The 15579-nt window shown below is 41.8% G+C and overlaps 1 protein-coding gene across 2 annotated transcripts in view; it reads right to left on the bottom strand.

Annotated features, from left to right (window-relative positions):
- SPIDR (scaffold protein involved in DNA repair) overlaps positions 1–15579 on the bottom strand; it is a 358082-nt gene that overhangs the window by 135507 nt on the left and 206996 nt on the right. The window contains exon 10 of one of the 2 annotated variants that reach the window (XM_057532499.1): positions 15103–15183. The exons of the other annotated variant lie outside the window; for it this stretch is intronic. Within the exon in view, the coding sequence (XP_057388482.1) occupies positions 15103–15183 (81 nt within the window). The remainder of the gene's footprint in view (positions 1–15102; positions 15184–15579) is intronic. 2 annotated transcript variants of the gene reach the window in all.

Raw genomic sequence — 15579 nt, forward strand, 5'->3', positions numbered from 1 at the left:
CATACACAGAGTACCTTGACACCCAACCCCTCGAGAATGCCTCATTGTCCACTGAGAGGAGACAGGCTATATACAGAACACCAAAGGTCTCCCTTCACGGGACCACATACAGTCCAAAGAGTGCACATGCACTGACCCCCAATCCCAGCCATTGTCACCTCCATGCAAACACAGTGTGTATAGGACAGGATCTGAGCCCTATTATACTCTAGCTGCCAGGGGTACAAAATTTAAAAAAAACATTCTTATCGTGTTACTAAACTGTTCATGAACCAATTACTAGACCACATCACTATAGGCAAGCACCTATCTCCCCAGTTCCTTCTGTAGGATGTACCCCCAATGAGATTTTAGTGATGTGAGGGACTGGAATGACACCTTCTATTTTTTTCACCTCATTTGGAATGCACTAAGTGCTAGGCACATAGTAGGCATCAACGGACACATGTTGGAATGAATTTTTCTCAATTCCTTCAGCAAGTCTTTCTTATCCCGGAATGGTTATTTTACATAATGGAGTGCTATGGCTGGATTCATTTTCTAGTTTTGTTCCTTAAGAGTGTATATACAATGTCTTCTGAAATCTGTGCTTCAGGACAATAAAATAATGATCCCAAGGACAGAGTGGGAGAACATCAAAGCAAAGCAGAGAGAAAAGATAATAAATAGGGAACTACTTATACCACTAGTTTACTTATAAGTTCCCTAGATTAGATCATGACCAGCTAACATTTCTAAACCAAGGGCTGGAAGATAGGAGCCTGGTATTTCTGAATGATCAAAATTATGGGATGCATGCATTTGAAATTTAACCTGGGCAATGGATATTTCAATACACAGGATGGCATGGGTTTCTTAAAATAATTTTAATCAGTCTTTTTATCATTTTTGTTAAACAGAATAATGTAAAAAGTTGATGTTTTAAGCTACATTCTTCCCCTCTTTGTGTTAAATGTGCACAGCAGATCTAAGCAATATATACTTAATTATCAATTTTAATTAATCTGTATACTTCATGTGTCATGCATCTGTCCTTTATCATATTGATTACTGGATTTTAATTTAAGGCAAAAGCTACTTCTTCCGTCTTCTAATTAATAATAGAAAAATAACAGGAAAATCTCCAAACATTTGGAAACTAAATAACATACTTCTAAAAACTCCATGAGTTAAACAGGAAGTCTCAAGGGAGACTGAAAAATACGCTCTACTGAACAAAAATGAAAATACTACACAACAAAATTGGTGAGATGCAGCTAAAGCAGTGCTGAGAGGGAATTTTATAGCATTAAATGCATACATGAGTAAAGTTTCAAATCAATAATCAAAACTCCCTCCTCAATGACTTACAAAAAGAAGAGCGAAATAAACCCAAGCAAGCAGAGGAAAGGAAATAATCAAGATAAGAATAGAAATCAATGACGTTGAAATTTTTTAAAAAGAGAAAATCAATAAAACAAAGAACTGGTTCATGGACAAAATCAATAAAGTTAATAAACCCTTAGGCAAAACTGACAAACAGAGGAGACACAACTTACCAGTATCAGAAATGAAATAGGGGACTGCACACAACTCAGCAGACATCAAAAGGAGAGGAAGGGAACACTACACACAACTCTACACACATAAATGTGACAGATTCAATGAGATGAACCAATTCCTTGAGAAAACACAAACTACTACAACTCAGACAGTATGAAATAAGTATTTGAATAGACCTATAACTAGTAAGAAAATTGAAAATGTAATTTTAAAACTCCCCAAAATACCTCTCTAAATCTGGACAGTTTCACTGGAGAATTCTACCAAATGTATGAAGACAAATTAACACCTATTCTACACGATCTTTCAGAAAAGAGAAGAGGGAACACTTCTCAATCATTTCATGAAGCTAGAATCACCCTGATACTACAAACAAAACAAACACAGCACACACACAAAAAAGAAAACTACAGACCAATATGCTTTATAAATACAGCTGTAAAAATTCTTAACAAATTAATAGCAAATAGAATTCAGCAATATGTAACAAAAAATTTACACACACACACACACACACACACACACCACACATACACAAATACATACATCTCATGACCAAGCAGAGGTTACTCCAGGGATGCAAAGCTGGTTCAATACTTGAAAATCAATCAGTATAATTTACTACATTAAATGCTAAAGAAGAAAAATCACATGATCATATAAATCAATACAGAAAAACCATCTAATGATTCAACACTCATTCATGATAAAAAGTCTCAGAAAAGTAGAAATAAAGGGAAACTTCCTCAACTTGATAAAGAGCATCAACAAAAAAACTATAGGTAACATTATACTTAATGGGGAAAAACTAAAAGTTTTCCCTTAAGATTAGGAACAAGCAAGGATGTATGCTCTTACTGCTCTTTTTCAACATAGTACTAGTGGTTGTAGCCAGTGCAATGAGGGAAGGAAAGGAAAAAAAGGCATACAGATCGTAAAGGAAGACAAACTGTTCCTACTTGCAGATGACATGACTGCCTATATATAAATTCCCAAGGATTTTACAAAAAAATTCTAGGACTAATAAATGAGTTCAGCAATACTGTAGAGCACAAAATCAACATACAAAAATTAACTGTATTTCTATGTACTAGCAATAACACTAAAATTAAAAAATATAATACTATTTACAATTGCTAAAAAAAGAGAAATATTTCAGTGTAAATCTAACAAAGCATGTATAAGACTTACATGCTGAAGCTACAAAATGCTGATGAAAGAAATCAAAGAAGTATTAAACAAACGCAGAGACATACTATGTTCACTGATTAAAAGACTTCATATAGTAATGATGTCAACTCTTCCCAAATTGATATACGGGTTTAACATAAATCCTATTGAAATCATGGCAAGGTTTTTCAAAGAACAGACAAAAATTATTCTAAAAGTTATGTGGAAAGGCAACGTTTATCTAGAACAGCTGAAGTAGTTTTGAAAAAGGAAAATGCAGTGCTAACAGCTGATCTACCTGATTTCAAGACATTATAGAGCTTCTATAGTCAAGATTGTATGGTACTGGCAGAGGGACATACACACAGCTCAGTGAACAGAACAGAGAAACCAGGAATAGATCCACACACATATGTTCAAGTTATTTTTGACAATGGTGCAAAAATAATTCAATGGAGAAAAGACAGCCTTTCAACAACTGGTTCTGAAGTAATTAGACATCTATAGGCAAAAAAACAACCTCCACTATAGGTGTCATACCTTATAGAAAAAATAACTCCAAATATATCATTGAATTAAATATAAAACAACATAGGAGAAAATAACTGGAATCTAGGGCTAGGCAAAAACTTGTTAAACTTGACATGAAAAGCACAATTCAGAAAAGGGAAAACTGGTAATTTGGACTTCATTAAGACAAAAAATTTTTGTTCTGTGAAAGACCGTGTTAAGAGGCTGAAAAGATAAACTAGAAACTGAGATTAAGGATTTGCAGTCCTAGACTATATGATGAAGCCTCAAATCTTAACAGTAAATAGTAAACACATTTACACAGTAAACAGTAAAAATATTCCAATTGGAACACGGGCAAAAGATACGAATACATTTCACCAAGAGGCAAACAAGCACATCAAAAGATGTTCAGTGTCATTAGTGAAATGCACATTTAAACCACATTAGCTATCACTATGCACATGGCTAAAATAAAAACAGTGATAACATGATACACTGGGGAGGATGTGGAGAAACGGGACCACCTCACGCATTGCTGGTGGGAATGTACAATGGTCCAGCCAGTCTGAAAAAGTTTTCAGTTTATTAAAAAAACTAAACATATAAGTACTTATAAGATCCCATAATTACACTCTGGTATTCACCCCAGAGAGATGAATGCATATGTTTACACAAAAACTGGTATACCAGTGTTCACAACAGCTTTATTCACAAGAGCCAGATACCCTCAACAGGTGGATCAACAATTCTGGTGCACCCTCACAGGGGAAGACCCCTCAGCAGCAAAAAGGAAGGAAATACCGACACAGGCAACAACTTGGCTGCCCCTCTAGAGAATCATGTGAGTGAAATATGATTCAATTTATATAATGTTGTTGAAATGAGAAATAGTAAGAATGGAAAACAGATTAGCAATTGCCAGTGGTTAAGGAGGGGACTGGGGTAAAAGGAAAGCGGGTATGGCCCTAAAAGAAACGGGAGGGTCCTGGAGCTGTCCCACATCTTGACTGCATCAATAACAATAGCCTTGGTTTATACCGTACTGTAGTTTGGCAAGATGTTACCCTTAGGGGAAACTGAATTTCTCTGTATTACTTCTTACGAAGGCTTCTGAATCTACAATGATCACAAAATACAGAAGTTTTAATTAAAAATAAATTTTTAAAAGAAGGTACAAAAAATATACGAATAAAACAAAGGATAGCAATCCAGGTTCTCATACAAAAGTCACTGTTGGTAAGGCAGAAGTGCTGTCTCCACAAAACCTTTTTCTCTCCCAATCTCCTTCCCCCGGAAAGTCTTCAGTTACTATCTTTACACAGGGAACTTTGAAAATCTCTGCCCTGTGCTTCTCTCATCAGCTCCAGGCCTCCAGGTTTTTAAGCCGGGGAGAGACATGATCTGATTTACATTTCAAAAAATGCTGCTGCCCACTGTGTGAAAATGAGAAGAACAGCCCTGCGCATTCCAAGGGAAAGGTGAGCCTTCCCCAACCCCGGACCCTGCTCACCTCCAACCACTCGGCCCTCCTCTCACTCACAGGAGGTCTCCCAAGCCTCCCCTTGCCTGCACTCACCCGCACTCTCATCTGAGACCCCACCCACTCCACCCCGTAATTCCTCTGTAATAGCCTTGATCATTAGAAAATGACAGTCATGATAAGCTTACAGAAATCTTCTTCCTAAAGAAATTAAGAAAACTGCTTCAGTTTCTTGTTGAGATCTTTCTAGCCCTGCATTTGATAAGAGGGCTCTTTGTACCAATGTAACACGTGAGTGTAATTGATTTGAGAGGGGTTTCTACAATATGCACGGGCTCCTGTCAGTTAAGATCAGATGTATGTATGTGACGCATGTGCATCTGTACATATATGCATAAACACATTTTCTTCTAATAATTTTAATTACTGTGAAAAAATAAGATAAAATTGCTGCATTTCAGAGCTTTTACTGAAATGTTCCAGAACTGCCAAACATCTAATTCTGAATGTTGCTTACGTTAACATAAAGAAAAATCACTTTAAGTATGGTATTATAAAAACTTCTCCTGCTTATTATACTTGAAAATTGTTTCAAAAACAGCACTGTGACAGGAGCCCAGGTCGCCTCCTATTGGCAGCACCAGCTTGAGCAAGCTCTTCTCGTCCTAGAAAGGGGTAGTGCCCGTTTCTAACTCATAGGGTTACTGTGAAGATTAAATGAGATCATTCACGCAGTTCAGTACAAAGATAGGTTTGTAGTGTTTTCTTTCAAAAGCATTAATTTAAACGTTAAGTGTCAATTTAATTTCATCAGAATTAATTTCCATTACCCGTTAATTCACCTAATAACTACTTCATGAATACCTACTGTTTCCCAGACACGAAGTTTCCTAAGATGGTTGCTGACTTGAAGGTACCTACTTTCCAGGGACCCTGAGGGGAAAGACAGGCCAGAAGAAACTTGCCATAGACTGTGGCAAGTGGTCCAGGTGTGGCTGTAAGCCGTGCAGGTGAGAGGTGTGTCTTGGGAGTGGTGCTCTGGTTCTGAAGGCCCAGATGCCGAGGAGGCGGCAGCGGCAGGCCTCAGCCGTGAGAAGCAGCAGACGCCCGCCCGGCTGCAGGGGCAGAGAGAGCTGGGGCCTAACAGAGGCTCAGAAGACGTCCCTGTAGCTTCACAAGCGTGACAGTGTTTGAACACATTTTCTGGGAATGCGAGCTTTCAAAACAATCATCCTGTAGTAAGAAATACTAATTAAGAATACTTTTTTAAAAAAAAATTTATAAATAAATTTAAATAACTCCTCTGTTTTCTTTTCCCTATTTGACTACAAAAAGTCAGCACAATGGTTTTTGGGTAATGCCAACATTTACTTTCCCCTCTGCTGAAGCCTGGCTTTCTCAAAGGAGAAACCTAGAGAACAATTTCACTGGCTCTGTTTCATTAGAAAATTGTGGTCGTAAGCTATCCTTATGACCTTTTTATGATATTATTCATAGAAGTGTTTAAAATTCAAACCTTATCTCAGCACAGCACAGTCCCTCATTCAGTGAGCCAAACAAGTTCCCGGGACCTATTTACCTGCTGTCAAGCGCTGACCCGGGGGAATGAAGCAGTCAGTGTGGGGCACCGCATTCTGCACGATTCTTCTGACTCTACTCTTACCTCGGCCCTAAAACACGGGCGTTCCTCTCCCTCTCAGTCTCTCTCTTAGGCCTACAGAATTTTTAACTGCTTCCTTTAGAAGCTGGATCAGGGTAAGGAGGAAGTTGGTCTAGGGCACTAGCAGGGACAGGGTCCCCACCCTGGAGGGAAAATGCAGCTGCTGGCAGACAGTCCTAACTGGGCTCAAGGTCTGAGAATAAACAATCAAACCACCAACAGACAGCTTCCCTTGGGAAAAAGGGATTCTTTAGGAGGAAAGCAAAGGCCCTTACTGCCTGTTAAAATACCAAACCCCACTTCACCGGACTGCAGGGCAGGAATCAGAATGATCTCCAAAGAGCTGCCATGAACTCCTCGCACCTTGACCCTTAAGACTTGCAGAAATCCATTTTTTAAAAAGCAGGGAGTTCAGCCAGAACATGGCTTTGCATTTCATAATTAGTCATTTCATAATTAGCGGTTATAAAAGGTGACTATACAGTGGAGGTAATGCCTCAGTGTACACAGTTTCTTCAATCAATCGACAAGTTCAACAACTATTGGACCCTTTGTCCTGTGACAGGGGTGAAGTGGGGTGAGATACCACACAGCGTGGCAGAGGGAGGTGAGGAAGGACTTCACAATCTTCTCTGGGGTCAGGTCTGTTTCCAGCCTTGCAATCACTTTCCCACCTTTATTCTTTTTTTTTTTTTTAATATCTTTATTGGAGTATAGTTGCTTAACAATGTTGTGTTAGTTTCTGCTGTATAACAAAGTGAATCAGCTGTACATATACATATATCCCCATATTCCCTCCCTCTTGCGTCTCCCTCCCACCCTCCCTATCCCACCCCTCTAGATGGTCACAAAGCACCGAGCTGATCTCCCTGTGTTATGCGGCTGCTTCCCACTAGCTAGCTATTTTACATTTGGTAGTATATATAAGTCCATGCCACTCTCTCACTTCGTCCCAGCTTACCCTTCCCCCTCCCCGTGTCCTCAAGTCCATTCTCTACATCTGTGTCTTTACTCCTGTCCCGCCCCTAGGTTCTGCATAACCTTTTTTTTTTTTTTTTTTAGATTCCATATATATGTGTTAGCATACGGTATTTGTTTGTCTCTTTCTGACTTACTTCACTCTGTATGACAGACTCTAGGTCCATCCACCTCACTACAAATAACTCAGTTTCGTTCCTTTTTATGGCTGAGTAATATTCCATTGTATATATGTGCCACATCCTCTTTATCCATTCGTCTGTCAATGGACAGACACCTGCGTTGCTTCCACGTCCTGGCTATTGTAAACAGAGCTGCAGTGAACACCGTGGTACATGACTCTTTTTGAACTACGGTTTTCTCAGGGTATATGCCCAGTAGTCCCACCTTTATTCTTACACCTGATCCAGTCTTTCATTCTCAAGTACTGCCAGGCACACGACCACCTAAAAGCCTGCTGTCAAAGCACCCGCGCCTCGGCGCTAGAGCCTCGCCTCTGCAGGCCCGCCCCCGTTCTCAGAACCCTCGAGGCCGCTCACCCACCCCAGAGCGCCTGCTTCTGGTGCCACCCTCTCCTCACTTTGCCTGGACTCCGACAGTCACTTCTGCTGGATGTCCTCAGCCCCTGCTCCTCCCTGCAAAGTCCCCCGCCCAGCCCTCACCTTTGTTACTGTTTCTGTCCTTACATCTGGACTGTGCTAGAGAAAAGTCACACAGTGAGACAATGTAGCAAAATTACCTCCTTTTATGTCTTGTCAGCTCCCTTTGCAAATCCCCCACAGGCTCTATTGGGCTTTACCGTTTCCCTCAAGCTTCTCACCCCACAACCCCAAGCCCTTTCTCTTAGCAAAAGCACTGCACACAATCTCAGGGGGATGAAGCTTGGTTTGAAATGCCAACACTTACAAACTCCAGACCCAACCAATCCACCCATTCATTAAGCAAATATTACTTTTACACCAATCGTGTTCCAAGCACTGTCATAGCTGATGGAGATACAAAGATCGGTAAAATACAGCATCTGTTCTCAGAAAGTACACCCCTCCTATCCCCCCTCCTCCTGACTTGGAAAAGAGACGGTACCCTCGTCCAAGACTAAAGCCCTCAATGCGGCTCTGTCTCCAACCTTCTCTCTTAACTCTGCCTCTTCTCTATCTTCAATCCCTTCCTATCCAGTTTTCTTGCCTCCAGGGGAAAAACGTCCATGGTTCTCCCAGTTAAAGGAAAGAAAAAAGCCTTTTTTTACTGTGATTTCTGCTAGGCACCATCCACTTCTTAGGTCTCTTCTTAGCCAAGCTCCTTGAAAGAATAATTGTTTGCCTCAACCTTCAGTAGTACAGTTTCCCCCAAGGCATCCACTGAAACACCTCCAGTCACAATGACCCCTAACTAAAGGGGTACTTCCTTATTTCCTCTCTCTGTTGACCATTTTCTTTCCCGTGGCTGCTGGACGGCCACCGCCTGCTCTGGCACCTCTGAAGGTCCTTCATTCCTTCCTCTCCCTCCCCTCTCTGCACGTTTCCCCACAAGCCTCACTCCACATAACTGCCACACCCACGTGCCCCTCAGCTCCGGCCCGACCTGCTGATCTGCATCTCCAGTGTGGATACTTCATGTGCATTCGACTCTGACTAACAACTGACTAGACCACGTGGATTTCAAATGAACCTGTCAAAATGGAACGAGAAGTCTTCTCTGGCCTCAGTATTTCCTATCTTGCGTAACAGTCCCACCAACACGCCGATGTCCACGCAGAATCTGGGAATCGTCTTAGACCCCTTCCTCTTCCTCATCCAAACAACCCTGATGGGGTACTGCCAACTTAAATACCAGCCCCAAGGCGTCCCACACAACAGCCTTCCCAATTGGTCTCCGCCCACCTCTAGCTCATCCCTCAAGCTGCTTTCAGAACTGCCCATTGGAAACACAGGCCTTCTCTCACTCCGTCACTGGCCCATGCTCCCTCCCATCAAAGGTCCTGGAGCTTTCTCTTGAGTATCACTCAGGTATTTAAGTTGCAGCAACTCTGTAACAACGAATTCCTCTCTTCCCCCTTGCAGTTCCATCAGTTTTTGCCTTACACATTTTGGTTTTTAGGAAGTGTTATGTCTTCTTGCAGAACTGATCTCTTTATAAATTACGTGATGCTCCTCTTTATCTCTGATAATTTTCCTCAATTTGAAATCTGTTTTGTCTGAAATTAACATAGCTACTCAAAAGCATTAGCTCTTTGTATTCATTTACTTTTTTGAAAATTGAGGTATAACTGACATATAACGTTATGTTAGTTTCAGGTGTGTGACATGATTAGATATTTATATACACTGCAAAATCATCACCACAATCAGTCTAGTTAACATCGGTCACCATACATAGTTACAGAATTTTTTTCTTGTGACAAGAACTTTATGATCTACTCTTGTAGCAATTTTCAAATGTGCAGAGTGTTATTAACTGTAGCCACCATGCCAAACATTACACCTCCAGGACTCATTTACTTTATAACTGGAAGTCTGTACATTTTAACCCTCCCCATCCTTTTCTCCCATTCCCACCTCCTGCCTCTGGTAACCACCAATCTGTTCTATGAGCTTGTTTTGTTGTTGTTCTTTTTAAATTCCATATATAAGTGAAATCGTATGGTATTTATCTTGCTTTGTCTGACTTGATTTAGCATAGTGTCTGAAAGGTCCACCCGTGTATTCACAAATGGCAGGATTTCCTCTTTTTCTCATGGCTGAATAGTATTCCATTTTGTGCGGAACACACACACACACACTCCCACACAAACCCGTCTTCTTTATCCATTCATCCATTGATGGACATTTATGTTGCTTCCATGTCTTAGCTTTTGTAAATAATGCTGCAATGAACACTGGGGTGCACATACCTTTTCAAATTAATGTTTTTGTTTTCTTCAGAAGTACAATTGCTGGATCGCATGGTATTTCTATCTTTAATTTTTTGAGGAGCCTCCATGCTGCTTCCATAGTGGCTGCACCAATTTACATTCCCACCAACAGTGCCATCCTTTTACTTTAAATCTGTCTTTATATTTAAAGTGGGTTTCTTATAGACAACATATATCTTATTTTTTTCCCACTCTGTCAGTCTCTGTCTTTTAACTGGTGAATTCAGACCATTGATTTGTTTTGTTTTAGATTTTTTTTTTAATGTGGACCTTTTTTTTTAAAGTCTTTATTGAATTTGTTACAACATTGCTTCTGTTTTACATTTTGGTTTTTTGGCTGTGAGGCATGTGGGATCTTAGCTCCCTGCCCAGAGATCGAACCCGCACCCCCTGCATTGGAAGGCGAAGTCTTAACCACTGGACCGCCAGGGAAGTCCCAGACCATTGATGTTTAAAGTGACTACTGTACAGGATCAATATCTACCATAGTTGTTATGTTTTCTATTTGCTGCTCTTGTTCTTTGTTCCTATTATTGTCTATACTCTTTCTGCCTTCTGTGGTTTTAATTGGGTATTTCATTTTTCTCTTCTTTTAGCATATTAATTATACTTCCTTCTTAAACTTCAGTGGTTACCCTGGAGTCTGCAATATACATTTCCAACTCATTCAATCTACTTTCAAATAACACGGTATTGGTTTATGGGTGGTGCACATACCCTATAACGAAGTGTTTCCAGTTCCACCCTCCTGTCCTTTATAGCATTGCTGTCATTCATTTCACTTACGTACAAGCGAAAATCACCGAATACGTGTTTTCTGTTATTGTTTTGAACAAACTGTTAACGGTTAGATGAATTAAGAATACGAAATATATTTTATTGAACCTTTATTCCTTCTCTAATACTCTTACTTTATTTATGTAGATCTTAGTATCTGACCTATATAATTTTCCTTCTTTCTGAAGAATTTCTTCTAACATTTCTGGCAAGGCAGCTCTAATGTAAACAAATTCCCTAAGATTTTGCTTCTCTGAGTTAGTGTTTATGTTTTTCTTATTTTTGAAGGATACTTTTGTTAGATTAGGATTTGAAATTGGTGTTTTTTCCTTTCAATACTTTAAACAATTCACTATACCCTCTTCCTGCTTGCGTAATTTCTAAGGAGTCTGATGCAATTCTTATCCTTACTTCTCTATAGGTGAAGTATTGTTACCCCTCTGAACTCTTTCAAGATTTTTTTCTTTGATTTTCTGCATTTGAATATGATATGCCTAGGTATAGATTTTGTTTTTATTTATCTTGCTTGATGTTCTCTGAGCTTCCTGGATCCGTAGTTGGTTGCCTATCCTAATTTTGGAAAACTCTCAGTCATTACATTGGTTCAAATATTTCTTTCCTTTCTGTCTTTCTTCTCTGGTGTTCTCATCACCTGTACCTTAACACCTTTTGTCACTGTCCCACAGTTCTTGAATATTATATTCCCTTTGCATCATTCCTTTTTTCTCTTTGCATTTCAGTTTTGGAAGTTCTACTGACGTTTCTTCCAGCTCATGGATTGCTTCCTTGGCCACCTTCAGCTGGCTGATGAGCCCACCAAAGGCATGCTTCATTCTGTCACAGTGCTTCTGATCTCTAGCACCTCCTTTTGATTCTTTCTTAGAGTTTCCATCTCTCGGCTTGCACTACCCATCTGTTCCTGCATGCTGTCCACCTTCTCCTTTACAGCCCCCAGCATACTAATCACAGCTGTTTGACATTCCTAGTCTGATTAATTCCAACATTTCTGCCACATCTATGTCTGGTCCTAATGCTTGCTCTGTTTTTCTTCAAACTATGATTTTTGCCTTTTAGAACGCCTTGCAATTTTTTGTTGAAAGCCAGACATGATGTCCTGGGTCAAAGGAACTGAGGAGTGCAGGCCTTCAGCGTGAGACTTTATGTTTACCTGATGAGGAGCTACACTATCTTTACTGCTTGCTGTAGCTGTACTCGTCGTAAGCAAAAACCTTCTCTGGTGTCGCTGTTTTTGTCTGCCTTGTTGTCTTTGCATTTCCCTAGAGGCTTCCTTTTCTTCTTTAAAAAATAAATAAATAAATAAATATTCGTTCATTCACTCATTCACTCATTCAATTATGGCTGTGTTGGGTTTTAGTTGTGGCAGGCGGGACCTTTTGTTGCAGCACGTGGGCTCCTGGTTGTGGTGTGTGGGCTTCCCTCTAGTTGCAGTGCACAGGCTCCAGAGCACACAGGCTCAGTAGTTGCGGCGTGTGGGCGCCACAGCGCGTGGGCTCTGTAGTTGCAGCACGTGGGCTCTCCAGTTGTGGCACGCGGGCTTAGTTGCCCCGTGGCATGTGTGATCTTAGTTCCCCGACCAGGGATCAAACCTGCGTCCCCTGCATTGGAAGGCAGATTCTTAACCACTGGACCACCAGGGAGGTCCCAAGGCTGCTTCTTAAATGAGGTCTGAGATGTGTGGCTCTTTCAGTTTTATTCCTCTGACATTGTACAGGAGCCCTGAGGTAGTGGTGAGGTGTGGGGTTAGGGAAAATGTTCTAGAGCCTATGTTTAGGGCTCAGCCTGTTAGTAAGCCTGAGCCTCTGGACTGGGACCTTCACAACGGCTTCTCAGCTTCCTGTCCCCCTCAGGTGAGACAGGAAGACTGGAGGAACCTGGAGCTGGGTATCTCCCTTCCCCGCCAGGTCTGCTGGGCTCTGATAAGACCCCAGCAGGCGAGGCTCTGGTTAAATCGTTTCCGGAGGGCAGGACTTGTTAAGAAGTACAGAGTGCCCCCGCGCCTTTCAAAATGGTTTCTTTCCCCCTCCATGCCAGGGGCCTGAGGGGAATTTTCTCTGATCTTCACTGTGAGCACCTGGCAGGACTCCGGGAGGTAACCTCACAAAACTGCACCCACGAAGGGGCCCTGGAGTCTTTAACTCGCAAGCACTGAGTCCCCACAGCAGTCTGTCTGTCTACTACAGTTACGGTTTTTCTACCCCAGCTCTGGTTCCAGTGGATGTTTTTGCTCCAGGGCTTCTGCGAGTCTCTACACCTTCCTCTCTGTCTCTCTAATTTTGGGGGCAGTGGTATATGCCCTATGACTTCAATTCTCTGTTGGATCTAAAAGAGTTGTTGATTTTGTTTCTTCAGCTTTTCTCTTGTTGTGAAAATGCGAGTGACGACTTCCAAGTTCCTTGTATGTCCGACCAGAAACGTAGTCAGAATTCCTGTTTTTGATTGCTTCACTTTGGCCTTTTAAACTCATCTTGTTATCCTTCCTGGGCATCCAGATGCACCAACCCTACAGCACTCCACGGTAGCTTTGGGAAATTTGTCAACCATTTCTTCATTTCTGCACATCTGGTTTAATGTACCATCTCCATAAAACATCCAAGCAGGAAGCTGGGTTTTTTGCTTTTTGTCCACATTCTACTGCTAGCTGACAGTTTGCTGCGTTTTAGGGTTTCTATCCAAAAGAAGACCATAGGCTCCTGGTGGCCAAAATCTGTCTCTGATGTTCTGATTTTCTCTTAGCACCTAGCAAAGTAGCAGAAAGGTAGCAGGGCTCTTTGCTCTTCGCTAATAAAAAACTCAAAATTTACTGATATTTATTCAATTAAACCCTCAAATCTCTTCCATTTAAAGAAAAGGAAGTCTAAGGAAAAGGTTAATTTGGCTCTAGCCCGATGGGCCAGACCAGAATTAAATAAAATCAGGGCAGCAAGAGATACAGAGGCTGCCATGTCACCAGGGCGGCATGGCGTCACCACGCCTGGGGCATCATCTCCACACCCCTCATTTCCGCTCCACGTGGTGCCGCCTCGGTGAGGGAGCGGATTTGGAGCGGCAGCTGCGCAGCCCATCCTCCCTTTCTGTCCTTTCCCCAAATTAGGGGGTCCTTAGTTTAACTCAGGGGAATGACTCTAAATACTTTATTCCTGTGGGGACCCAGGGTGGCTGATGCCATTGCGTCCTTCTGGATCCCCTCACACTTAATGAAGAAAAATCCTTTCTAATGCGCACTCAGCCAAGTTTTGTCGAGTGTCATCATGGGTTGTTTGGAGTTACACTGAACGGACTGAATCATATTTTCTGTCACTCCAGGTAGAAGGGGTGAGCCCTGCAGATCTTACCCACAAATCCAGATGGTAGCCTGCTGACATGGGGCCCCTCCAGGACAGCTCAGTGGGCAGAGTCGGGTTGGACCAACCAGCAGTACCATCGTCCTGCCTTGTGCCCTCTCCCTTATAGCTCTTTCTTTATACACGAAACTTTGAAAAGATGGAGAAATATAAAACCTTGTATTTTTTCACCTATATTTGTTACACAGTAGAAGTGCGTTATTCAGCTGCTAATGCTAACCCGAGAACCATAAAGAGAGAGACCAGTTTTTATGTTCTGGGTTTTTTCAGGCTGTCTCCTATTCCAGTAAACGGAATATCAGGATTCTCCACAGAGTCATGTGATGACGAGGCAGCACACAGCTGCCCTCTGGCTCTGTATGTAAATGAACTCAGTCACCCTTTGGGTTTTCCCCTTTCCTTTCCCTGCTCTTTGCGGAGAACACAGAACCATAGGGAGTAACTGGCTGAAGTTTGCTCTGTACTTTAATAGCAGGCAGAAAGCCAAACTACAAACACAATGACTGGATTCAGTTTTACAAGCAAACACTGGAACTGAGTTCACTCTAGTCCGGGAAGAATGCCTGCGATCAGAACTAGCAGGAAATCCAATTCAAAACAGGGCGTGTCACCTTAATTCACAGTGTGGCCTTTACACCTTTAATGACAGCCTTTGGAAATAAAGTTTCCTTCTGTAAAAGGTCCATATAAAAGACTAAATTTTACTCACATGATACTAGAAATCCTGTGCAGAACATCTGAATTCCCACAGACAGCAGCCCTGGTAGGGGCTGGGAGCTCTCTCTTCCCCCTTTGGATAATGATTATCAAAGTCTTAGAAGGTAGTAATAATTACCTAATTCCGCCAACCTCCTTCCAACCTGTGACCCACCTCTGACATCATATCAGCCCCCCTCTTGTTCTCTGCGTCACTTGAATAACTTAATACGGGACCTCAGATCCTGAGGGAAGGAAGACACCCACTTACTTTGGCCCAGGCACCCCCTGAAATGTGCCAGGAGGTTTACATGCCTGTCTCTTGTGCCTCTGGCTGGCCAGGGATAGCCCTTGAGCAGGGACAAACCCACGTGCTGAGTCTGCGGTTCCAGGAGGGGTCAGGAGAGGGCAGGACCTCAGCCTGCTGCCCAAGGCTGGGCCTTACCTACATGACATTGTTGACTACAGAAGCCAGGCGTGTGAAACAGTG

The sequence above is a fragment of the Balaenoptera acutorostrata genome, chromosome 17 (genome assembly GCF_949987535.1).
Source record: "Balaenoptera acutorostrata chromosome 17, mBalAcu1.1, whole genome shotgun sequence".
Classification (NCBI taxonomy): Eukaryota; Metazoa; Chordata; class Mammalia; order Artiodactyla; family Balaenopteridae; genus Balaenoptera; species Balaenoptera acutorostrata.